Genomic DNA, 27,610 nt, shown 5'->3' on the forward strand with positions numbered 1-27,610 from the left:
CAATTTGTACTTTATTTTAAAGTAATGTCCAAGCACAGGTAAAACTGGTCAGACCTACAGCATTTAGCCAAAGTGGGTTGGTAGTTTAACTCGTGGAAACGCATACACACAAAAAGTTAAAGGTAAACCACCATGACAGAAAATAAAAGAAGGCATTTGGGAATGAGGGAGAACAAAAAATAAGTTTCATCTTCATTTGGTGAGAAGTGTATTCATTTGACCTTCCTCTTCCTGGAACGGAATCGTCTCCTCCTTTGATGGTAGAGGTGCCGAAAATTGATAAAGAGGCCTGAAGATGAACAGAAACCTGTTAGTATTTACCTAATAAACTCAACGTTACATTGTTCATGAATAAACCAAAAAAACCGACAAGTACTTTAGTAGCTCCTCTGCACCCCCTTTAACATCCTCAAAAGTCTATGCAACTCCACCTCACGGGAAGCTCACAGTGACTTACGCTCCACCTCCAGAACACCCACATTAAATATTAATCCTTTGCCAAAAGAACACACTTAAAAAAAAAAAAAAACTAAAACATAGCGATGAAGACTTGGAGAGTGTTACCACACCTGAAAGTTCAAATCAATCTGCACTAAGGTCAGGGCTTATGGACTTCTTGCACAGTCACCTCCACGTTCTACGTAATAATGCTCTGTTGTTTCCTGTCGGACATTGGTAACATTCTAAACCCGCTGCCTGCAAGTTTCCAAAACTCAACCTCACCAACATTCATTCAGACCAGAAACAACCAAGCAGTACATCACAAACTCTCGTGCGTATAGTCCGCTACAAAAATGCAAAGTTTGATATTGACACAGATGTACAGATGGTTTCCTGTCCTCACCCACGTGTGCTGTAGTTGCCTATAGTTTCAAATGAATGGTTTGTGGAACAAACACACTTTACATCTGACATTGGTACTTCGTCAATTCTTAGAGAGTTTTCCAGTCAGATCAATAAGAGAAAAAGTGCAGCTTTATTTTAGCTCATTTCATTGCTGTTATAGTATCAATGATGGTATCACAACCAGCAGCAACAACTTCACCTGCAGTAGACTGAATCGGTAGCTCAATCTCATGCAAATTCTGCATCTTCGCAAATAGCAACAGTAGAAGGGCATGGTATTTGGTTTTTGGAGAGACCAATAAGGTGAATGACGACAGCCTACTTTATTAAGTGGTCTGAAAGAATCATCCACAAGATTTTCACACCATGAAATTTGACCCAGACTGAGCTCATCTCTCCAAGTCAGCCATAATTTGTCTGCCGAGTCCAAATCTTGGCCGGCGAGAGCTTTTACATTGCTCTGCCCAAACTGAAAAGTCCACAGTTATGAACCAAACAGTGTAGGTGCTAACATCCTCCAAAATGTCTTCATCTCAGTCTTTTCTTCAACTAACAAAACAGAGCTGAGGAATCAGTGAATGGTGTCTATCAATGTCTCACCCAGAAACATCAGGACCAGGTAGACTTGCAGAATGTAGGAAAAACTCAAAGAACGTCCCAGTGACTCAGGGAGGTAGAGGCTGAAGAGACGGGTCTCATCAAAAATGGGCAGGGACTGGATCACAGCCACCGCTGGGAAAGTGTACAGAACAACACAATGATCGAAGATGCTAGAAACCTATGCTGTAGACTAATGGGGTCCAATTTCAGCTATCTATGGCATATAGTCAAAAGAGCACAGTGCAAGCACATTAGGGGTACATAATCTGAGTACATAATCTGAATACAAAGTAGGTTGCAGTTTGCAAAGGGGATGTATTTAGTCCCTTAAATGAAAGTTGTACCAACAATTTAATGTCATTACATGTTGCACTAGCATCTCAGGAGGAAGACACTGGATTCCCTCTTCGGCCTCTCCAAGATAGAAAATATTTGTTTGCTACTATCTTAATGCACAAAAATGTATTTATACAACATTTACTCATTGGTGTGTTTTGGGTAATCTATATTATAATAGCCAAGTGGCCTCTGTGTGCATGCATACGTGTATATGGCTTTGATCACAGAGAAAACGGGGAGAGCTGACATTTGCCGTTTGGTATGCTTATGTATTTTGGGTCAAGGATGAACGCTGCAAAAACACAAAATTGATAGAACTAATATTTTTGGAGAAATTAGTGATAGTAGCTAACAACAGTGAACAATGGAGGTTGTGCTGCAATGCACCATGGGAGTTCAGGGTTTTAAACGTTATTGTGATTTATGCTAGTTTAACAGTCTGGTTAGTTTGATTGATTTATTGTTTTTCTTATTCAATTGGTTTAGTCAGTTTAGTTAAGTGTCATGTTGCTGTTACCATGAGTGAGAAGTGTAGTGTGTTTGATGTCTTCCTCCACCACTGTTTGCACCTGCGTGTAGCAGAATGCAGAAAAGACAAAAAGTGCTGCATTCGTGTGTGTGTGTGTGTGTGTGTGTGTGTGTGTGTGTGTGTGTGTATATATAACTTCGATCACGGACAAGCTGTGGAGAGCTTATATTTGCCGTTTAGTATACTTATATATTTTGGGCCAAGGATGAGAGCTGCCGAAACGGGACGTTGATAGCACTAAAATTTTTGGAGAAACTGCAGATATTAGCTAACAACACTGAACAAAGGATGTTGATAATAACATTCTGGTTATATTACACATCATTTAATAGTTTTCTTACGTGTACAAACCGAGAGAATGTGTCTCATGAACCTGGCTATGTCAGGTTAAACTGAACACTGTGCTGTTAAAATAGCAGAAGAGAATGGTGCTCAAATGAAACACTGGTTTGTGACCATTTTCTGAGTAAATGCAATACAGTGCACTGGAAGATACAAGCAGTCACTGACCTTCCGCTATCACACCCAGTGGGTACAGAGGGATCCAGAGACTATATCTCAGCCACGTTAACAGCTTCCACTCTGTGTCGATGCAGGACAGCATGTAAAAGGGATACCTGATGTAAAGAAGGAAACTTTGTTATGTTAGAGTACAACATATTCAACAGAGAAGCTGAAGAAATTAAGATGACCTGAAGATCTCAATGGTGCTCCACAGGTAGAACACAAAGAAGACAACAGGTTTGTTCTGCATCTGCTCCAGGCTACCAAAAATGGCAAACAGTATCACATTCCTCCCTGCCACCTGCAACCACACAGAGCACAACACAAATCAGTACACAAAGAATATACCTCTTACAGGAAAAAAACAAAAACACACACCTTATCGCACAATGATAAAGTCAACACCGAGTGCATGTTCTGGTGCTGCACACTGCTGCATCCACGACACCACAGAACTACCTTCTGTTCTGGATGCCATCCACACAGGCAAACAACTGATCCCCACATCTCCAGCATAATCATGTATCTGCTGGCCATCATAAACAATGTGATAACTAAGTTGTTTTAATCAATTGTTGCATATGAAGTCTAATAATCTAATCTCCCCTTGAAGATGTTTGACTGGAATTATGGTGGAGTACAATCGTGCAGTGTTTCGTTGAAATTCACCAAGAGGTTTTTGGAGCTGGGCTTATAAGACTCGCTGACAGACAGATGGACAGGGAGATTACTATTTTTCCTCCAAACCTTTATTTGCAGTGGTTATTAAAGTACAGACCTACGTGGACTTTGAATCCTCTTGATGTCGGTGCAATGGCAGTCCAGTTTGTAGAGTCTGTTGTTCACTCAGTGAATGGTCAGTGGGTGTCATCCCCAAATGTGATGGAGTTTCAAAGTTTGTTTAAGCAAGACATCGAACTGCTCAACCTTAGGGCACGCTGTGTCCTTCAACCCAGCACCAAAGTGAGACATACATATAAAGATAAAAAAATAACGCAATGCTAAAATACCCTTGGCAGTATGAGCATTGCGTTCTATATAATTTGCCATTGTTTAAGCAATTATTAGGTTCCAGAAGTGTTTCAGAAGTGTTAATTTCTTGCTAGCTTTTAAATAATATCTGAGAAAGGTGTTATTTCTAGCAAAAAAACAAAAAAACAAAGCGAAGTTAGCACCAAGCAATAGCAGGAAGAGACATCACCACACTCGCACACTAACATCTGCGAGATCATGCCATAAAATTAAGTACAGAATGTGACATTTTAACATCTTAAAATACCTCTTAAAATAGGTCAAGGTTAGCCATCTTCGAAGTTGTCCAAGGTCTTTGTCTGAAGAATGTTCTCTGTGAATTTGAAGACTCTGGCAGTAATAGAACTGGACTTATGCTGTACACAGACAGACGGACGGATGGAAGGTCTTCGCAATACCGATGGCCATATGTTGGCCTTGGGTAAAAATGGTTCTTGTGTCAACGTGAGAGCTCTGCATGAACATAAGTCACACTTGCTCCAAAATTAAATCAGTCTACTCTGATATATGTTTTCTTATTATATGTCTTATGATATGTCCATTTTCTTGAGCCGCTTGGGTGGGTAGGGAGAGTTCCCATGGGATAAAAAAAAAAAAAAAAAAAAAAAAAAAAAAAAAAAAAAAAAAAAAAAAGATTTTCAACCTACCATCCCTGGTTCTCAAGACCAGGCACAAGTGGCTCTACTCTATTCTACTCTTTGTTTGTATACACTAGTAGAGTTCTACCTTAGAAATGGAATATATTCTAGAAGACATACCTTACTGAATTTTCATGAGTGCCAAGTATCTATATTGAGAAAACTGTGAACTTTATTGAGAACTTGATTTCTTTGTGAACTTTATATTTGAGATATCTGCTCATTAAGTGCTTTTCTTTATCCTGGTACCTGGATGGGGAAGTAACCTGCAATGGACTGGTATCTCATCTGGGGGAAGTTGTAGACTCTCATACATATTAAGCAACAGAAACTAGGGGTAAGCGCCAAACCAATGAGCTTTGGTGCCTGTATAGGACCTATTAAGTGAAGAAAAAAAAAAATGTTTCAGTGCACCTTGATATTCAGGTCTCATAAAGTCTATGAGGTTTAACTGTAAGAGTGTGAGACCTGAATGCTAATTAGTGACCTTAGATGAGAATCATATTCTTCATCACAGGATCTCTCAAAATGGTCTTTGTTAATGAGTCCTGATTCGTCGGTGAACCTGAATGCATCATGAGGGAAGGCCATTTTTTTTTTTTTTTTTTTTTTTTTTTTTTTTTACAAAAGGCCCATGTACAGTTGTGGTTGTAAGTTTACGTTACACCCCTGAGGGGCATGAATTCTATGGTAATTTTGGGCTTTTAAACATGTTTTTTTAACTGTTCTTTTACCAGGGTGGAATGACTGTACAGCATCATTAACAAACGAATTGGGTGCACAAGTATGTATTTATTTTGGATCTTCTCTCATCCACATATGGTCAAAATTATACATACAGGTTCAAATATATAGGGTGTCCCAAAAAATATGCAACATTTAAAACACTCGGTTTGACCCTTAAATGCTACAAACTTAAATCACTTATGTTTCTTTTTTACTTGGAGAGACCCTGAAATTTATGTTGATGCCAAGCAAGACTCAGGCAAATGCCAAGACTAACCATACTACAGCGAGCAAAAATTGCTGAGTTTTGGCACTAGACCGAGAGTGTCAAACAGGTGCAGCGACTTTATGCTAGACTGACAAAATGCAGGGCCAATATCGACATAGGTATGAAAAACTTCAACCTTTCAGCTTTCTATCCAGTCATAAATTTATTTCCTAGACATATGCTTTGACCATTTTCTTTGCTGATAAAGTGTTGCATATTTTTTTGGGACACCTGATATACGTACACAGAATCACTCAAATATTTTAATAAGCAGTAATGAAGGATCTACAGTGTCTTAACGTAACAAGGCCAAGGCCCATTAACTGCTCCTTAGTGATTATGATTGACTACAACAGGTAATTTTGCTTTGGCAGCATAAAAAGTATGTGTTTGACAGCACTCATTAGACTGACCAATACTCAGAACAACACAACTCAGGTAAGATCTAAGATGGAGAATTGTAGAGTTATATAAGTTGGGAAGATCTCTTGGAGCCATTTCTAAACTGCAGATTCTAAGAGCATCAGTTCAAACAATAACGTTACATGGAGAATCGGCAAAGGTAGTCTTGAACTGGGAACCTTCTGATATAAAAACAAGCACACAATTAAATTATTCTCAGTTTGTTTTCTTCTTCTACTGTTTAATGGGTAACTATTACCTCCCATCTTCCTGTAATTTGTGCTAAAGTCCAAACTATCCAAAAGTGTTTTCACACTGCAAATGTACACCAGCCTATGGTTCAGCTTGATCCAGACAGAGAACTCTTTTGGTTGGACCAGATTTTGGCCATTTTGTGTGAATGGTGTTATGAGGCAGCTTTCACACCTGCTATTTTGGTTCGGACCAAAGTGAAAAATCTGAAAGTTCACATAAAAAAAAAAGGTATGTGTGAAAGCACCCTTAACCATCAGAGATGAAGATTAAAACCACAATATAATGAAAAGTGAGACTCCTGTGTCTTACCTGTATCATTGCTGGAAAAAATCCCGTCTTAACCAGGCCCAATAAGGGATTAATGACCTCGAGCACAGCCATCATCTGACAAAAATACATCATATCAGCCATGGTGTGGAAGGTATCGTAGAAAGAATCTGTGGAGGGAGAGAAAGAAAATTTAATAACATGGCGGGGTGCACTATTCATAACGCACATCAATGACAAAACAAATCCCAGCTGGTATTAGTACTCTCCATTCAGTCCAAATGTATGAATGCCTCCCCAGCAATAATCCCACAACCAACTGTGCAATTTGACCCCAAAATAAAAGGAAATTATATTCATGATATCCATAATAGGTAATGCGTCACATTTGCAGCATTCGGGAACCTAAAACAGGGTAAGATGCATCCCAGCAGACAGTTGCATTATTTGTGCAGGGTACTTTTAAGGCAACAGAGTATGTATAGATTGTAGATGCATTTGTCGCTGGTCTTCTCACAGTAATGCTCATTTTTCTTGTTTTCTCCCCACAGAAATAAAGATCACTGGTGTCATTTGGACACATTTTACCAGAAAATACATTGTAAGCAATCAAATGGCATCAAGACCACAAACAAGTCAGACACCAATGTAATCAAGGCCACCTTTTTAAATTTGTTTGGTAGATCAGATATAAATATGAGCGCCCAGACAATGTCACATAAGGCAGGTGAGATATGTGATCTTCTAATGTTCACACATTATAAAAACTTCAGTACATATTTGAGCTGTCACTTGAGAAAGCATCAAAGCAAAAACAACAACAAAAATCAGTTTAGACTCCTCACAAAGCAGAAGGATATACAAAGTTATCACAAAACAGTAACTTTGTATCATCAAGAAATTCAAAGCGAGCCACAAAGTACAGAACAAGCCTGACAGAGGTAGGAAGTGAAAAATGTGTCCAAAGACCCAAGAACAACTGCCAAGACACTAGTTAATGGCAGCCAAGTCAGGAATTGTAGACTCAAAGAAGATAATCACTAGAGCCCTGGACAGAAGTCGACTGCGAAGTTGCAGACCAAGAAAAATTCCACTTCTGCAGAAGAGACACCTTCAAGCCAGACTGACGTGTGCTGAGGACAACCTGGAGAAAGCTTACACATACTGGAAGAGTGTCCTTTAGTCAGATGAGATAAACTAGAGCTCGTTGGCCACAGAGATGCTGCTTATGTCTGGAGAAAGAAGGGAGAGACATATAACCCAAGGAACACAAGTCCACTCAGTGAAACACGGCAATGGGACGATTATGCTGTGGGGATGCTTCAGTGGGTCTCGAACTGGGAATCTCCTCAAGCTGGAAGGAATCATGAAGAAAGAAGGATGCATGAAGATTTTGAAAGAAAGCCTCAAGCAGTCAGCAGCAAAAGTGGATCTGGGTCATGGCTTTGTCTTCCAACATGGCAGTTGCCCAAAAAAATGTCAATCCTGGTGAAGAACTACATCCAGAAGATCAAAGTGAACCTTATGACTGACCTGCACAAAACCCTCACTTGAATCTCTTTGAAAATCTGTGGTGTGAACTAAAGACCAAAGCTCATGTCAGAAGACCATCAAGTCTGGAGGAGCTTGAGAGATTATCCAAAGACAAATGGGCTGGGATTCCTCAGGAGTCATGTCTGAGACTTGTTGAAAATGACAACAAATGACTACAGCAAAAAGGACACACAACTGACTTTTAGCATCAGGGTGATAATGATTTTGACCTTGGCAATTTATGGATTTTGTGAAATAGTTATGGATTTTGTGAAATAGTTTTTGTTCCTGTGTGCAAAGTAACATAATGTAAGTATCCAAAATAAAGCTAGGATGGTTCTGAAATGCTGTGTTGAAGGGAAGAAAAAACACTTGGGAAAGTTTTGAAGAAAACATTAACCCCCAATCTCAATTCTCTTTTGTACCCCTTCCCCTTGGCCCTACCCCTTCCCCTACGCCTACCCCTTTAAAACAATGGGTAAGGTGAAGGGGTATGCCTCTAGACCTATGAATTGAGACACCCCTCCGCCTTAGGAGGAAAAAAAAAACAAAAAAAAAACTGCCCGTGTCAAACTGCCATCTTCACTGTTTGTTAACATGGCAACCAAAATGCAACTTGTTGCAGTAGCCTGTTTGCTCTTTTTATTTTCTCGCCTTTCTGCGTAAATGCAAAGAAATAGAAGAAGTCGCAGATTTTTCTTTGATGCGTTGTAATCATGTCATGTTAATTAAATTAATTTGTAATTTAATTTTACGAGAATAAAGACATAATTTTATGAGAGAAAAACTCTGCATCCCAAAATTAGATCTGTGGAACGCTAAGTTGTACTTGAGTATAGGTTTTACAAATAAGGAATTACTTCCTCTTTTGGTCCATTGCACCACATTATCATTATCACTTCTCGTATAAATACAACTTTATTCTCGTAATATTACAACTTTTTTCACATAAAATTACAACTTTATTCTTGTAATATTATTACTTTATTCTCAAAGTCTAAAAAAACCCCCCCAAAACTCAATGTGGCCCTAAAACGCCGCTGTAGTTATATGTGTGCAGTACACATAGGTGTATGGTTTGGCTGTAAGCTGTTTCTGACTAATGTAATGAGTTAAAGTCCACAGATAGTAAAGAAGTTCCATTTTTTAAAGTAGTGAGTCATGTGTAATACATTATCACATTGAAAAACATTAGTGGGTAATGACCCCAACACTGACTGTGGGAATCCCAATATAAGACACTGATGTCTGCCTGCAAAAAGTCACTCTGCCAAGAGGAATTTTCAAAACAAGAACTTTTTGAGACTGGAATTGTAGTGTTTTGCTGACACTATTATTATGTTTTCCCCCAAAGCAAGCAAAATTCACATCAGGAGAGACCCGTAACTTCAAGTTAATCTAGAATATACCAGAGGTTCTGAGCACATTAAGCAGAACGGGGCTCATCCTTCTCAATGTCTGGCTACACATCTACAAACCTTGGCCAAGAATGAAAAGACGAACAGTCATGTTGATAAAGATCCAGGAGAATCCCAAGAACTGTACCAAGTTGTACATAAATAGATAGCCTTTCTTCAGACTCAGGTACGCTGAGGAGACAGAGGAGAAGTGGAAAATGACTATAATCATCCCTCCTGCAACACTCAATATAACAATTCTGTCCAATCAAGACGGCTATTTTACATTAGGAACAGCATTACCAACAAAACCTGACATTTAAATTATTTCTGAGTTCTTCTGATTGTAGGTGAGGTGTGTGGTGCGACTCACGGTCTTTACGAACTCTTGACTCCACACTTATCTTATTTATCTTCTCCTCCTCCTCCTGAAAGAAAACATTACCAAATTCTCATTCAAAAATAAAACACATTCTGCTTTATGTGCAGCCATCTGCAGCTGATGAAGTGGAGCAGACAAAGAATTTCTTTCACCAAAACTGGTCATTTGATAACATCTGGGTCAAAGGACAGGTAACATGGCAGTATGTCCGAAATGTGTCGCTACCACTCACTAACTTCCAACAGTTTGGGAGGGAGTACTAACCAACAGCATCTAAGTAATAAGTATTTGGCTGTATGGTAACAGTCAATACTGTGAATACACCAATCAGAATCTCAGGATTGACAAACAAAAGAGCCATGGGTCACTTCACTTGTTTGGGAACAATGGATCCAGAAAGGCCCCGAAGATAGATGACAGAAGAACATGAGGAACAGGGTGGGGTGGTGGTGGAAAAGCAAGAGCAATAGAGCCCAACCGATATATCGGCCGATATAAGCCCTTTTCAAAGTACTCAATATCGGCTGAAATTTTGCCAATAGAATGCCGACAATTTCTCATAAACAGAACAGTTACTGAAATAATGTTTGTGTCAGCAATGTAAAATGTCCTTGCACCGTTTGTCCAGTAGATGGAGCTCTGACTCCATTCAACTGAGAGCTGCTTACACCCCTGCTTAAATGTGTTTCCCACCGGCCCCCGTAGTTCGCCATCACAATGCACTGATCGGCTGACAAAACCATACAAGTAAGTTTATAAGGATCTATATCCTTATCCTGAACCTATATCTAAGTTACAACAACAAGAGGTACAAGATCAGATGCATTTCACAACTCTTTTTAAGGATATGTATTTGCTAATTTCACAAAGGTTTAATTCTTGATTGCATTTTTTTTAACTTGAAAATTCTTCTGTTATAAAGTTAATCAATATGAGGACAAAGCTTCAGCTTTTAGCTCATACCTTTTTTGTTAAGGGTCCAAAAAAAGAACATTTTATTCATTTAAAAAAAAAATATAATAATAATAATAATATCAGCTGATTTATCGGCTATCGACAAATCAGCCAATTTATCGATTATCAGCATTTTTTTCATCCAAATATCGTTATCGGCATCGGCCTAAAAAGAAAAAAAATCCATATCGGTCGGGCTCTAAAGAGCAAGGCAACAATTTTTTTGGGGAAGAAATTCATGCCACTCTTGTTGATCATGTCCTCGTCCATGGGATGTCGGTGAGGTAAGCAGAGCAAACTAGAACCGTTTTACAGTTGTTGCTATAATTTGCACCTTCAGAGAGGAAATTCAGGAGGTAATTTGCTTACCTCTCTCTACTTTACATAACTTTGTAATGCTGTAGTCTGCACTCTTACAGCACATACAAGGATGGTAGCCGTTTGCTTTGTTGCAATGTTTGCTGTCTGAAATGTGCTATACTGTACTATCTCAAATGTACTTCAAGTAACTATGTTTTTACTGTACGTTAGTGCAAAAATGGGTGCAGCACTTTTCCCCAGAACTGAGGTGGAGGCAGAAGAAAGCCATTTTCAGAGGAGCAAGAAAGGGAATTCACGAACATGGTCATTGCCAATAACGTCATTTAGGTGCAAAAGGAATTATAGAGGACAAACGAGTATTCCAGGGAATTCATGCACTCAGCATCTCTCGAGTAGACCACATTCTGTGAAGGAACAGGTCAAACATGAAACAGGCCTTGAAAGGAAGTTTAATACAACCCCTGGCAAAAATTATGGAATCACCAGCCTCGGAGGATGTTCATCCAGTTGTTTAATTTTGTAGAAAAAAAAGCAGATCACAGACATGACACAAAACTAAAGTCATTTCAAATGGCAACTTTCTGGCTTTAAGAAACACTATAAGAAATCAAGAAAAAAAGATTGTGGTAGTCAGTAACGGTTACTTTTTTAGACCAAGCAGAGGAAAAAAATATGGACTCACTCAATTCTGAGGAATAAATTATGGAATCACCCTGTAAATTTTCATCCACAAAACTAACACCTGCATCAAATCAGATCTGCTCGTTAGTCTGCATCTAAAAAGGAGTGATCACACCTTGGAGAGCTGTTGCACCAAGTGGACTGACATGAATCATGGCTCCAACACGAGAGATGTCAATTGAAACAAAGGAGAGGATTATCAAACTCTTAAAAGAGGGTAAATCATCACGTAATGTTGCAAAAGATGTTGGTTGTTCACAGTCAGCTGTGTCTAAACTCTGGACCAAATACAAACAACATGGGAAGGTTGTTAAAGGCAAACATACTGGTAGACCAAGGAGGACATCAAAGCGTCAAGACAGAAAACTTAAAGCAATATGTCTCAAAAATCAAAAATGCACAACAAAACAAATGAGGAACGAATGGGAGGAAACTGGAGTCAGCGTCTGTGACCGAACTGTAAGAAACCGCCTAAAGGAAATGGGATTTACATACAGAAAAGCTAAACGAAAGCCATCATTAACACCTAAACAGAAAAAAACAAGGTTACAATGGGCTAAAGAAAAGCAATCGTGGACTGTGGATGACTGGATGAAAGTCATATTCAGTGATGAATCTCGAATCTGCATTGGGCAAGGTGATGATGCTAGAACTTTTGTTTGGTGCCGTTCCAATGAGATTTATAAAGATGACTGCCTGAAGAGAACATGTAAATTTCCACAGTCATTGATGATATGGGGCTGCATGTCAGGTAAAGGCACTGGGGAGATGGCTGTCATTACATCATCAATAAATGCAAAGTTTACGTTGATATTTAGGACACTTTTCTAATGTTTGAGGATGATGAAATCATTTTTCAAGAAGATAATGCATCTTGCCATAGAGCAAAAACTGTGAAAACATTCCTTGCAAAAAGACACATAGGGTCAATTTCATGACATAGGGTCAATGTCAACAAGCAGATGTGATTTGATGCAGGTGTTAGTTTTGGGGATGGAAATTTACAGGGTGATTCCATAATTTATTCCTCAGAATTGAGTGAGTCCATATTTTTTTCCCTCTGCTTGGTCTAAAAAAGTAACCGTTACTGACTGCCACAATCTTTTTTTCTTGATTTCTTATAGTATTTCTTAAAGCCAGAAAGTTGCCATTTGAAATTACTTTAGTTTTGTGTCATGTCTGTGATCTGCTTTTTTTCTACAAAATTAAACAAGAGAATGAACATCCTCCGAGGCCGGTGATTCCATAATTTTTGCCAGGGGTTGTAGAATGAAGGATGTGCGTCTGGACTGCATGCAAGTTTGTTTTTGCACACTATGTGTTGGCTGACCTTTTCCACACTAACAATGTACGTATTTCAAAGTAGTCTTTTAATCTCCTGTGGTTCATGCATTTTGTAGAGAATCCTTGAAACCGAAAAAACACTTAATTCCTCATGACCGTTACTGCTACATTGTGAACAGCCCTGGGCAGCAATGGTTTTGCTGGGTTTTCTCAATGATGTTGATCATCTAGAGCCAGCATACCAGAGCAGTCACGGTACATTGTCATTTCAGACGTCGGCATCCAACCGGGGTGGTGTAGTTCGTGTTCACCAACAGCCTAAGGCAGGGGTGCCCAACCTTTTTTGAACCGAGATCTACTTTTAAAGTCAACAGTACATCGAGATCTACTGAGCCATATGGAACGCCACAGCGTAGCCGCAACATATTGTGCACCAATATAATAACACAATTTTCTGACAGGTTTTAACAATAATAATGCATCATTGAAGTAAATGTGCACGGTGGAAAAGAATAAGCACAAGTAGGCCTAGGACTGGCCTCAAGTTGGAAAAGTTGTTCCCCACCTTAGTGGGACTTCTGGCCCCGAGAGAAGGAAGCTGGTCTCTCATAGTCCGGACAGTAGGAGCTGAGTGCAGCCGTAAGCAGGCACTCAGACACTGTCTGCATTTGATTCCAGATTTGGACATTCATGCCAGGTGTTGCTCTGGATTTTATCTCAATGTCATTTTTCAGTGTGAGGATCCAGGTTGAAGAGTGATGCCACTTTGGACAATATACAGTCCACATCTATATTTTCCCCAAGTGGAAAACAGAGAAAACTGACAACAGGCTCTTTGGAGGCAAAGTCAGTGAAGCACCTGTCAAATTCTGACAAGATGCTCTGCACATGATCATCATAACGTGCACTCTTAGGATCCACGTGCTTTGTCCTGGTTCTTAGGTTCTGTGTCCATGTGTGTAAAGTTCTGCAGGTCACACTGTTGCAACCTGCTTGATAGCACGTGTAATTTGCTTTTAAACTTGCTTTCAAATCCAAAAGCTGTGCATGTTCTGTTCATGGTTTGAACATTTCAGAAATTCTTTAATTTCAGGCAGAAGACTGTTCCAGAAAGGGCTGGACTGAAAGGCGCAGAAGACCTGAAATGAAATAAAAAAAATAAAAAAAAACCTCGTGTGCCGTGGTGGCTGCTGTATCAATTGTATTACATTACTAAGTCAGATATACAAGGTCTATTAGAAAAGTATCCGACCTTATTATTTTTTTCAAAAACCATATGGATTTGAATCACGTGTGATTACATCAGACATGCTTGAACCCTCGTGGGCATGCGAGAGTTTTTTCACGCCTGTCGGTTACGTCATTCGCCTGTGGGCAGTCTTTGAGTGAGGAGTCGTCCACCCGCTCGTCGATTTTTTTTCATTGTTTAGGAATGGCTCCGAGACTGTTGCTTTGTTTGATAAAATTTTTTTCAAAACTGTAAGGCACAACTGAGTGGACACCATTCAATAAATTCAGCTGGTTTTCGGTAAAAATTTAACGGCTGATGAGAGATTTTGGTCTGGTAGTGTCGCTTTAAGGACGGTCCATGGCGCCTGATGGCGATCTGCGCTTCGAGGCGGCAGCGTCTCGCCGTTTCAAGTTGAAAACTTCCACATTTCAGGCTCTGTTGACGCAGTAAGTCGTCAGAGAACTTTCAGAAGAAGTCGGCATGAGGAGTTTATTCGGACATTCCATTGTTAACGGTCATTTTGTAATGAAAGAACGTGCGGGCAGAGTCGCATGTCGGGCTGGACCCGACCGCGGGGGGTCGCGGCAGGAAAAACACCTCCGTTGGAAATCTTAACGGGCAAGTTGGAACATGCCCAAGCTGTTAAACAATTTCTCAGTTACTCACTTGTTGAAAGCCATTAAAAGCCGCCTGAATTCTACAAATGGTTTTCAACACGGAGGTGTTTTTCCTGTCACGGCGCACACAGATTTGCCGAGTCGTCACGGAAACGACTCGGCGAATTTGCGCGTACGTCTTTCATTAAAAAAATGTCCTTAAACAGTGGAATGTCCGCATAAATTCCTCATGCCGGCCTCTTCTGAATCTTCTCTGTTCTCTCACGATGTCCTGGGTGAATTAAGCCTTAAATTAGGATGTTTTCAGCTCGAAACAGGCCGACGACAGCGCCTGGAAGCGCTGCAGGACGTCCCGCTCCGTGGGAAGTCCTTACACCGACAGAAACACCCCATAATCTCTCATCAGCCGTTAAAGCTTTCACAGAAAACCAGCTTAATTTCTCGAATAGTGTCCACTCGGATATTCCTCACAGGTCCAGAAAAAATTTTGATAAAGCAACGCGCGCCGTCTCGAGCAGCGTGTGAAACAAAGGAATTCAGCCGAGAGGGCGGGACCACATCTCACTCAAGGCCTGCCCACAGGGAAATGACGTCACCGACACGCGTGAAAAAACTCACGCATGCGCACGAGGGTTCAAGCATGATTGGTGTAATCGCATGTCATTCAAATCCATATAGTTAAAAAAAATAATAAAAGGGTCGGTTTATTATCTAAGAGACCTCGTATTGATTTATAACACAAAACTGTCAAAAGGGGTAACAGATATAAGTGTAAAGACGCTTGAATATATCATTGGAGCAGTAAATTGATCACTCCATGTGAACATCACGCAGAACGCTGCTGCGTTCAGGTACCATCGGAAATTACAGGACTATTGCTACGAGCAACAGCTGAGTTTGAAACAACTCAGCTGTTGCTCGTAGCAGGAATGTGGTTTTTGTTATATTTTTGGTATATATATAAAAAAAAAAAAATCATTGTATCCACACAAAATATTAATTCTGGCCTATATAAGGTGCCTGAGCCCAGTGAAGCAGATTGGATTATTTTGTATGTGGGTACATACAAAGTAATTCAAGCAAACAAGCTATAATTTCCGACGGTACATGAATGCAGCAAAGATCTGCGTGGTGTTCACGCGGACTGATCACTTTATTGCTCTGTTGATATATTCAAGCAGCTTTACACTTATATTTATTACCCCTTTTGACAGCTTTGTGTTATAAATCAATATATATGGCTTAGTAACGTAATACAGTGTTACAGCAGCCACCAGACCTCTGCCGAGCCACCTAACATCTGTTTGCAGCAAAAGTGCGTCTCCTCCAGGTGTGAACAGAATAAATGCATCCTCAGACTCCTGCCCCGAACAGAACACTGCGATCTTGTTCGCCACATTCATCACTCTTCATATTTATGGACCATGAACCATTGTGCTGCTCGCCGACTTTTCAATTCCTCTGCTTTTCGAGCGAGCAGAGGGGATTTTTCCGGGTTAGCATTAGAAGTTAGCATCTTATTTCTTGTGAATCGTCTGAAATGCCGCTCCAAATTACCTTTCTTCAGTAAAGCCACATTTATATTGCAGATAAGACAGATGGATTTGCCATAATCTAGGATGAAAATTAGAATTTTTCATTTCTTATCCACCACAGAAGAAGAGCTCTTCTTCTCTGGCATTTAACGGCAGCCGGCGTCCTTGGTAGTGCATTGCTGCCACCTGCTGCATGAGTCTGTTATAGCAGCACTAAATCCTTTCGAGTCCAGCGACAGATTTTTTTTTTTTTTCCCCATGCGATCGACTGGAACTCAGCCCGCGATCAACCAGCTGGGCACGCCAGGGCTAAGGTATACCATCCTTTTGCTTATTCCTCCTTTGTAAACCCCAAACAGGAGTCTATATTTCATCATGGCGGTGGAAGGTCTATGAATGAGACCCCTACATCTGACCTCCTCCAGGCTACGGAAGAAGCTTGTGAAGACTTCATGGTTGAAGCTGGCCAGGGGCTAGATAAGACATGAATGATGACTTTCCCCTCACTGCTTGACTCAAGCTAATATTGCATGTTATTCTCTGGTTTGACCAAAACCAGAGACAAGGGAAGAAAGAGTAAATTTCTTTTTTTCACCAATTTACATATATTTGTTGAGAAATTGTACTGTACAGAACAAAGAATGGGGAAAAAAAGCCAAACAGTCGTACATTTGCCATTTCTTTTACACCATCTTCAGAGGACGTTGTTGTAGGGAAAAGTTATACAGCTTTTTATGCAAGTTTCTACACCAGTGTTCTGAATTGATCCCACCACTCTGTAAGATTATGTTGTATGTGTTTTTGTCCGTTATCTGAGGCAAACTTTTTCAGCAAGACTACATGGATTTCAGTAGTTGTAATTTTGACTTGGAAGGTTGAAACTTGGGGTGTTGAGTGTGTAGTTGTGGATGTGTATACTTTCAGGAAAAAAAAAAAATCTTAGCAATCAAGAAAAACTGTAATAAAAAGGTATTTTACCAAGTCCATACCTTAGCTTGCAGCTCCATCTCAGCATCAGACTCGTCTAACCAGCGATCGAAGTCTGGAGCCAGAAACAGAGGCTTCTTTTCCTGCAGTGTCAGTCGATCCCACCAGTGCTCTTTCTGCTTCTTGATTTTGATGTCAACTTGACGCTGGGTGGACTTATGTCCAACCTGGATACGGTATGACGGAAACATTCTTAGAAAGTCATACCTTGCAACATGTCACCAATTTCTGAAAATATAATAAGGAAGATGTACACATACTACTTACTGTACATATTATTACATGAGTACTTATTAACAGCTAATTTAACGGAAGCTCATCTAGCTATAGTTAGCTCTTTCGTGATTTACTTATTTTACATGGTGTAGATTTTTAATATTCTTCGGTTTATGGGTTCTTTAATAGATAATAATATATAGTATCTAAGTTTGGGGTTTCCATTAGATAGCATATAGAATATGTATTTTGTCTTCCTACAGAAGCTAGAAGGGTGAACTTTAGATAGATACCTAAAACATATTACATCATAGTTCTGTCTCTATAATAAATTAACCAGTGGTGGGCACACTTCCGATAATCCGATAACAGATAATTATTGAAGATAATGTTTTCATTATTGGATTATCTTTTTAGATAAATATAAAAACCATCATCGGACTAATTACCTTCCAATGAATTACCGTACGATAACTTTTAGACCGATAACGTACTAAACTAAGATGAACAGTGAAAAACACTTTTAAAACTGTTAAAACTGTTGAGACCCACCTGTTAAAAGTTTCCTAATAAGCATGTTGTTCTATCCTCTGCAATCAGAACCCACTGTATCGTCTATAAGCAAAGAAGAACTGGTGACCAAAAAAAAAAGTCATTTCCTTTAACACCATACTAATATAATCACAATGTCACCAAGTCATCCAGAGGCATACATGTTTAACTTATGGTTCAAATTTTAACCACTCATTTTAGACAAGTTATTTAAAATTATTGTCATGTCTGAAGTTTATAAAGTGAAAATATCAGATATATGTTTTCGTTTTAAAGTAATGTGCTAATTTGTAAGGTTTTGTGAGCACATGCTGTGCCAGGCAGCAATGCATTATGGGTAGCATAAGGTAATCTCAGACGTTCACTACAGGACAAATACATTTCAGACACTCTGTTCAGGGTCCACAGATAACAGCATTAAACTCTAGTGCCTAAAACTCTCGTGAATATATTCTCTGGGTTTATAGACGTTAGTGTATTTGCGTTTGTTAAATTCCACGCATCTTAAATGTAGCAGACACGGATTATCTGGAATTTTGTTTGACATTTTTTTTCAAGGCCGCTACTGCCATCTACTGGTCAGGAGTGTTCATGGCAGTATTAAACGTCTGGGTACATGGCTGCTCTCAAAGTGTTGGTATTGTCCATTGTCCAGACACTTTTTGTGTGCATATATGTTAACTTTGTATCCTAAAACTACGGTTAGAAGTAATTCCGACTCCTTATCGGTTCACACGAACGAGGTTGGCGCCATGTTTTTAGTTTTTGTGGAAGTGACGACAAGAGAATAAGGCTCCTGATTGGATAGAATTTGAATCAGTACCGCCACCCAAAGGTTTGGCAGACTAATTACAACACATTTATACGGTTCAATGTGGATGGATTTTTTTTTTAAACGACGTAGTGTGGATGAAGTTTTTTCCCCAAACTGAAAGGGTAAGATATTCAGTTTTACAAATACCCGACAACGTGTGTACATGGCCTTATGTCTGTGAAAGGCACTATATAAATAAATTTACTTACTAATATTGAGTGCACGTTTTACAACATCATAAAAGTTTTAAAACATGCAATTGTGATGACACTTCCAGGGCTCCGTAAAAATGCCTGTTTTTACAAATAAAAATGGAATATTTTACAAAAGTACATTTATCTTTAAACCAACACACGACACGTCACATTAACGTGTTGGTTTACATAATGGATTACTGAACCAATCATTGTTTAGCACTTTTACCCAGAATGCTTTGTGGTCTGTGTTTGTTACAAAACCTCAGAATTAGTGCCTTATTCAACATTAAAAGATATATGTTATATTTTAACTTTGTACAAATGACAATTGACATTAATGGAGTTATTCTATCAGTATTTTCAAAAAACCATAAGTTAGTATGACTTTATTTTTCAAGTCGTCCGCCTGACCGGAGTGTTGAAATTGATAGGGAGCTGGCCTTATGGCTGCTCTTGGTGTGCATCAGGGGCAGAATGTAGAAAGAAAAATGATTATGATTAGAAAAGCCTTGACTTCGTGGGTGCTCTCAGGATTTGTCTGTGCTGCTTCCTGCAGGGGGCAGCATGGTCAAACATTCTTGCTTATTCTTTAAGTCTTTTACCGCGATCGTGTTAAAAATCAATTTCAGCTCTTTAGTAACTGCAAATGTCCCATAGACAACACCGGAATTTATCGGTTATTTGTAACTTCCGATACATTTTGGGTGGTTTATCGGTTTATCTTTATCAAAGATAACTTTTCAGTTATCAAAGTTAATTTTTTGGTTATCTGTGCCCACCACTGAAATGAACCATATTTATAGCTTAGCCTACTAGCTATAAATTTATTTTACTACTAGTCTACAGACTAGGTATACGTATAATATAATCTTGTCCTGTAAGAATATTTATGTTTTAGAAGCTAATTCCTATATATTATGTAGTACTATAATTCTTGTATATTTTGTTTATTACCCTTATTGTGTAAATATCACTTATACACACAATGTCAAATGTCTGGAGCCCCTTGGGTGGGTAGGGGAGTTCCCATGGGATAAAAAAAAAAGCTTTTGAACCTACCATCCCCCCTGGTTCTCAAGACCAGGCACCTAAGTGGCTCTACTCTACTCCACTCTTCTTTTTTTAGATATACCTTAGTATACACTAGTAGAGTTCTACTTTAGAATTGGAATATATTATAGAAGACATACCTTACTGAATTTTCATATATAATTATGCACTATGCCTGCAGTTACAAGAATTCTGGGATGAGGTTTTTTAAAGTTCAAATAAGACCTTTGGATGTTCCAGGGGAGCACCAGATGATTCTACATTCCTACACTGTGCACAGCACCATCTCCTTTCCTATGGTCTACTTTTTCCTCTTGCTTTGTGGGGTTGGAGGAAGAAGAAGTGTCAACTTTTAAATCCTGGATAACAATACTGGGTTAAGTATTAAGCAAGTGGCATCGTCAGAGAAACTTCATAAAAAGTGATAGATATCACAACAAGTATCTCATTTTCACAGAGATCCATACAGTTTTGATGTGACATGCCATTTCTCCATGTCCCGCCTTCCCACCCTCCATGTTTTGAGGTGTGATGTGGGCCTGGTTTTAGTGTTGTTCTGACTGTGTAAATACAAGGCTGCATCTGTGTTGCTCGTGGATTAGCTGCCCCCTCCTCAGGTGCTTACTTACAACTTTTTGCTAATTTGTGCTGCTCTTGGTAGATTGCATTGGTCATTTTAAAAATAAAGTAGCTGTTCATTCTGTGTTAATTCAAAACATGTCTCTCCCATCCACTTTTATTCATTTTAATCGCTGCCCTATAAGCATGAGGCAGCGATTAAAATGCAGTCTCATTTAAACCCTGAGTGATATCGCGGGATTTGACCACTTACGGGGATAGAGGCTCCCATTGCACAATATATACACAGCATAACTACACACGGGAAAATGGTGTACTGTTTTGTTTTCGGCTGCAGTCACCGAAACAGTCGCCAAAAGTGCAGGGGTTTTTTTTCAGTTCCCAGCGGAGAAGAGAAGATGAGGCAAATGCGAGAGGTCGTGTCAGTAAGTGTTAGCCTACACAGCTAACAAGAGTCGCTACTTTCTCTCACCTGCACAACCGCCTTCACACGTCTGAGCTCTGGGTCATAAACAAACCACAACACATGTCCATTTTTCACCGCATCGTCACTTTTTCTTTGCATTTTCACTTTGTGTGTGTGTAATTTGCTCAAAAACTCAGAAAGTGCTGCGTTCTGTCCCCGGAATTTGAGAAATTATGTCACATGCGTCATATTTTACCCATTTTGCGCTGCCCTCAAACGAGACTGCGCTGCCCAATTAGCCAAGTTGATTAAATCTGTGCCTGGGAGGAAAAAAAATATGATATGCTTCAAAATGCTTTACTCATTATGACACCATGCCTATTCAGTGACAAACTTAAAATTACACAAACTAATAATAGTCTAAAGCTGAAATGGAAAACGACAAATTACGTATAAGTTTAATTTTCCTCTTTATGTTGGCACAGAAGTGATTTGTGCTCATTATTACTAGGAGTGGGCAACATAGCCTTAAATTTAAATCATGACATTTCAGCTAAATTCACAGTAACATTTATGACAATATAGAAAAATATGACTTAATAGCGATCGGAGGAAGACACGCTTCTCTCGTTTTCAGACTTGATTGGGCTTGTGTCGTTATGTGTAAAATTCTAAACTGCACAAATGGAAACGCATGCATTTCAAAAAACAAACAAAATAAAAAACATAATGCAATACTAAAATACCCTTGGCCATAATGAGCATAAACATAGGAAACACAATGTGACCTTTTGACCTCTTAAAATAGGTCAAGGTTAGCCATCTTTGAACTTGTGCTGTTCTTGGGCAAGTGCCTGTGTGTGGATGGTTGCAGAGGATCTGTCACACTTCAAAACCAGTCAGCCTGGACAGTGAAGCAATTCTGATGCTTTACAAACTATATTCCACTCAAGTGCAACCTTTGTCCTCACAAGATGAAACGTTATTTTGACTGCGGCTCACTGCCTCTACCCTCCCCTGCTCGCGCTCTCACTCGAACGAGAAAGTGACTCGCTCATTTCTCAAGCACAGCGGCAAAAAAAACAAACAAACAACAACAACAAAAAAGACAAAACCTAGAGCACCACGCTCGTAGAATGCAAACCTCCGCCAACATTAGTTTACAATTCCACAAATTTTTACCTTGGAAAAATTTTCCAAGGTCAAAGTCCTGTTAGAAGTGGATATGCACAAGATAAAACATAATAATACAATAACATGCTTTTGGAGGGCAGGACTCTGAAAATGCATACCGCACGACAACTGCATGTTATTTGCATTATTTGCAAAAAAAAAAAAAGTGTTTAAATCAGTAACCAAGACTCTGCCCAGTGTAGCCCGTGTTCACTTATTCTGTTCAAACAAACACACATGGGGACAAACATAACGTCAACAGTAAAAGTAATAAGTAATCAATACCTCAGGTTTGACGGGTTCCAGGAACTCCAAACTGAACTCATATTCATTGTCTCCTTTCGCTCCATGACCCTGTGCTGTTGAACAATAGCAAAATTAGATTTACACACACACACACACACACATATATATATATATGAGTGTACTGGAACCTCAGTGTGTTTCATGCACAAACTACTGTACTGTGATAAAAGAAACAAACAAAAGAAACACTGGGATGGTTCTAAAAGTCTGTAACAGTGTTTTTAAAATGTTTTATTTTGAAATGGCTATTGTGCAACTGAAAAACGTCTCAAAGTCTGTAACAGTGTTTTTAAAATGTTTTATTTTGAAATGGCTATTGTGCAATTGAAAAACGGCTGCACAGTTCACCGACACTGTGTCCTTCCTTCACTTCCCTGTTGAAAGGACAAGCTCAAATTTAACACCTACCTCTGAAATGTAGTGTGTTGCCTTGCAGGTTGATGTTTAGATTCTGAAAGCACAAAAGTATTTTTTTAGTCCATTCAATGCCCTTTGAAAGACATGTTTTCCTTTTTTTCCTCCTTTCTTTTAAAAAATCATAGAAATAAAAATTTCAAACATCAACTGTCACATCTTGTTTGACAAACACTAACACTCAAGAAAAACATTTAGCCATTTTTGCCTGATTGCAGATTTAAATCAATTATCAAAATCATACGTGAACAAGAGGAATCAGAGATTTCTGACGTCCGCCAATCCACATCACCTCCAAAATTCAGTGGCATCTTCCATGTCCTAATATCTATCAGTGGTGCAAATTTGGTGAGAATCTGTGAAGTAGATATGACATGATCCTTCAAAGCCTAAATAAAGTGAAATCCTGATCCAGAATCCGGATCACCTCCAAAATTCAGTGGCGTCTTCCATGTCCTACCTAATATGTCGTAGTGTAGCGAAAATTTCTTCAAAATCCATGCAGTATAGTTTCAACGTAATTCTGCTAACAGACAGACAAATAAATAAACGCAGATGATTTTATTGCGTCCTTGGCGGACGTAATAATTTTGTGTTTACCAACTGAAGGGTGAACAGAATGTTTTCCCACTGTCTTACTGAAAGCAAGTGTTCCTCTCAAACGTGGTTTCAGGTGGTTGGCTGCAGTTACCAGGAAGCCATTATTCAAAAAGCTTAAATGAGGCCCTGTAAAACTCTCATGCATTTTTTATAAGATATTGGCGCAACATCTTGAGTTGCATCAGAAAGGGCACCTGATGAAAAACCTGTGCTGCAAACAATAAGCTGTTCATAAAGGACAAGAGATGGGTGATTCATGTAGATGAAAGAAAAAAAAAAAAAAAAAAACATACCATGCTGTTGGAAGTGAAATTAAATATATGCAGCACAGCAACATTTTTTAGCTAAGGTCTGTGTAAGACACACAGACACACACACACACACACACACACACACTGAATTACACTGTATAAAAGTGAATACAAAACCGACACTACAGCAGACTTTGCTGTCCAATCAATAGGTGCCAGTGCACATGCAGGCGCTGCTCCAACTGGAGCTTTTCCAGTTTACCATTCCTACGCTGGACATCGTGTTTCTCCCCATCTGCTGCTCGTTAGCCGACACCAATTTCATGGTCGGATATTTCATTAGCAAAAAAAAGTATCTTATGGGATTGATTTCGTGCATCAAATTTCACCCCAAAGTGATATTTGGGGTGGGTCCATCTATGTTGTTTGCTCTTTGTAAATTTGGTGAGTTATAAGAAGATGATAGCATTTAGTCATTTTGAGTTATCGTCTGCACAGCCTGGCTGAGACGGGACTCACTCACCTACCTATTTTTGCTGTACAAGCCCTGTGTGAATTACTGCATTTTCATGAGCCTTCAGAAACTATTAAATTGATTTCTGTGAAACGTGATGATGGAGTTGGTTTCATACTGAGACGGATCTTCAGAAAGGCGATGATAGCGGCTGACAGTGCATACATCCTCACAGATATGCGCATAGAATGCAAATTGGGACAATTTTTTTGCATTCCTGAACCTGACCACTATTTAGTGGTGCAGCACATTTACAGTTAGGGGTGTTAACAATACACAAAAATCATGGTTCGGTACATATCTCGGTTTGGTTACAGTATGGGAACAAAATGCAAAACCTAAATTTGCTTGTTGTTTAAACCAACAATTTATTGTAACATTATACAAACAGGAAAATAAAATAATTGCAAATTGCTGCCCGGTAAGTTAAATAAAATGTTCTCAAATAAATGACAAATGTATGAAATATTATTAAAAAAAAAAATACATTCCTAGTAAACAGCTTTTAACAAAACCTTTCCACAAGTACAGCGCAGCACAACAGTTCCAGCATGAAGTCCTGTTCAATTGCATTCAACATTCATATTTTTTGCCAGAAAAATTAACTTGTCCAAACTGTCACACTCTTTAAGGGATTTTTTTTTTAAGAGAATTAATGTTAAAGAATCCCTTTACTTTTGTACAATTTATTTTATATTCTTATCTCTTTGTATTAACTGTTCATTTAATGTTCGTTATATCTTTTTAAACAAAGTTTTGAAAACAAACACATTGTGGGAGAGGCAAAAAAGTGAGTAAAACCACCTTAAAATATTTAGAAGCACAAATAAACTTGATTCTTGGTTTGTTTATTTATTTTGCCATTAAAATTGGCCATCGCTTATTAAAATAAAATAACTTCTCAAGGGCAGGGCTTCTCAAAGTTTGGGGACTATTTAATCACAGCGCAGCAAATGAGGTCAGTAGGCTGAGTGAGTATGAGTGAGGAGGATTGTAGATATCCCTCCGATCAGTGCTTTACAGGCTGCTGCAGGCAGCCGAGGAGGCGGAGACCCGCTGCCACTCAGTGACAACAGAGACTTTCACTTTCAGTCACCAAATATCAGAAAAGTCTCCGGTAACACCAGGAAAAGTAGATTTGTCGCTAGTCATTTCTGAGAAAATAAGTTGTCAAGAGGGTTTGGAAAGTTGGCAGATTTAGTGAGAAAGTCGCTAAATTGGCAACAGTGAATGTAAACACACATAACGCAAACTCACCCGTCAACAGCTCTGTACCAAACCGAACGTCCCGTACCAAAAGGGTTCAATACAAATACATGTACCGTTTGCTGCACTGTGACTAATTAGTCTACAGACTTTGAGGATCCCTGACCTTGAGAAGTTATGTTATTTTGAGAAGTGATAGCCAATTTTAATGACAAAAAAGCACTTTGCACTGAAGCACTTGTCACTTTAATACAGTACTTTTGCACCTCAACACCCATCATAAAACTCCTTTGGCTCCTCCACCTGTCGGCTACTTATCTATCAATTATTGTTACCTTGTATTGTAAATATTTGTATGTATATTCTATTTTAATTGTTTTTCTGTCATGATTAATTTATTTTGGTATGTTGTGTAGTCTTAGTCTGTTTCTATGTTACTGGGACTATGGATGGAAATTAGCATCCTGCTATAATCCATCATATTTACATGTAACAATGTTCATTAATATGCACTGTCCCATTTCAAATAAACATATTTAAAAAAACAAACAAACAAACCAACATTCAAGTTTATTTGGAATTCAATATTATTAAGGTGTTTTTACTCACTTTTTTGTCTGTCACAACGTTTTGTTTTATTTCAAACAAATACATTAACAGTAAAACAAATAGCAAACGATCAAAGGACGAGGCCACAATAACACTCACAGTATTATCATTATAAATTACGACGGAGTTTTAGGGCCACATTTAATTTTTTTTTTTGGGGGGGGGGGGGGGGCTTCGAGAATAAAGTCACAATACTACGAGAATAAAGTCGTAATATTACGACTTTATTCTCGTAATATTACGACTTTATTCTCAAAGTCTAAAAAAAAAAAAATTCTATGTGGCCCTAAAACGCCGTCGTAATAAATAAAGAGACAGAAAAAACAAAACAAAACTGTACAATAACAAAAGTACGGGCATTCTTGAACAGTAGCTCCAAAAAATTCCTTCTAGAGTGTGCCAGTTTTATGACATTTGGGAGAGTTTATAAGTTTAATAAATTCATTCAGACATCTGTGTAAATTAATTTTCATTTGAATATGGAATTTACCAAACAATATTTAAACGTTGATTAACGTATTCAACAATCTCTCCCAAAATTGTTTTTTCCCTACAGCATCTGTGACGACATCATACTATGCAAATAATATGCAAATTAGCCGATGGCGTCATTTGGCGACTTTTAGCACAGCCAATAGATACTTATCTTGCTGAGGAGTTGGCAACACTGATCTGGTCCTGGGTCTTCCTCGGTACAAAATGGAAGGATTATATTTCCCAGGTGGTTTAGGAATGCCTCGGGAAGAGTCACGGGACTTAAAATGTGGGCTGAGTCACCGTGACCCAGACAAGCGGCAGAAAATGAATGAATGAGAAATATGGCCAAATATTTGATAGACTCTTAGGATTCATACCCTTCGTGTTCGGCTAACTACTTCCTTTTAGCTGAGGTGGGAACGTATCAGCTCCACTCAAATAAAAAAAGTGTGCATAAAAAATAAACCTTGTGAAAACTTAATGACATTATGGGACGGAAACGTTTGTACATTTTGCGTGGTGTGAAGCCGGTATGTTTGTCGTCTTACCTTAGCGTCGCTCAGTTCCACTCGGAGATAAATGTCTCCGTGACGCTGAGCCCAGTACACATGAGGGGTGAGAGTCTGCATCGCTCCTCCGCGTTTTATAAAAATCTACATGCCAAATACCGACAACCGAAAAGTGACGAACACGAACAGTGACGGAAGACTACAAAAGAAAAGACAACGGAAACATAGCTGCCCGAGCCCTTCAGATTAAAAGCATCAGAGCGCTGAACTCGTGATGCGTTCCAAGCAACTCGGAAAATGAACCTTCCAACCTTCAGGCCTTAGCAACACTGAGTCAGTCTATATAGATATAGATGATCAGATTAAACAGAGAATGATGAGTGAACGACTTTCCTCATTTTAAAACATA

The 27,610-nt window shown here is 39.0% G+C and overlaps 1 protein-coding gene across 2 annotated transcripts; it reads right to left on the bottom strand.

Moving 5' to 3' along the window:
- LOC117500626 (very-long-chain (3R)-3-hydroxyacyl-CoA dehydratase-like) lies at window positions 1-27,405 on the bottom strand. Of its 2 annotated transcripts, none has more exons than XM_034159372.1 (11): window positions 27,241-27,405; window positions 23,030-23,072; window positions 22,601-22,674; window positions 17,331-17,495; window positions 9,710-9,764; window positions 9,418-9,528; window positions 6,449-6,576; window positions 3,007-3,119; window positions 2,825-2,931; window positions 1,447-1,578; window positions 1-289 (listed from the first exon to the last, which is right to left on the bottom strand). In XM_034159372.1, the coding sequence occupies exons 1-11, from the start codon at window positions 27,319-27,321 to the stop codon at window positions 213-215; spliced, it is 1,086 nt and encodes a 361-aa protein (XP_034015263.1). In that variant the 5' UTR covers window positions 27,322-27,405; the 3' UTR covers window positions 1-212. The 2 variants fall into 2 exon arrangements, with proteins under 2 accessions (XP_034015263.1, XP_034015269.1); XM_034159378.1 differs by having other exon boundaries at window positions 2-289; window positions 9,710-9,761; window positions 27,241-27,404.
- Between the last annotated feature and the right edge of the window lie 205 nt (window positions 27,406-27,610).

The sequence above is a fragment of the Thalassophryne amazonica genome, chromosome 2 (genome assembly GCF_902500255.1).
Source record: "Thalassophryne amazonica chromosome 2, fThaAma1.1, whole genome shotgun sequence".
Classification (NCBI taxonomy): Eukaryota; Metazoa; Chordata; class Actinopteri; order Batrachoidiformes; family Batrachoididae; genus Thalassophryne; species Thalassophryne amazonica.

Excerpts from the sequence above, each read along its gene's own strand:
- LOC117500626 (XM_034159372.1), bottom strand. The coding sequence starts at position 27,321 with ATGCAGACTCTCACCCCTCATGTGTACTGGGCTCAGCGTCACGGAGAC. Across the intron at positions 22,675-23,029 it reads CAACACACTACATTTCAGAG|CACAGGGTCATGGAGCGAAA; the intron begins GTAGGTGTTAAA and ends ATTGTTCAACAG. Across the intron at positions 1,579-2,824 it reads ACTGGGTGTGATAGCGGAAG|CGGTGGCTGTGATCCAGTCC; the intron begins GTCAGTGACTGC and ends ACACTTTCCCAG.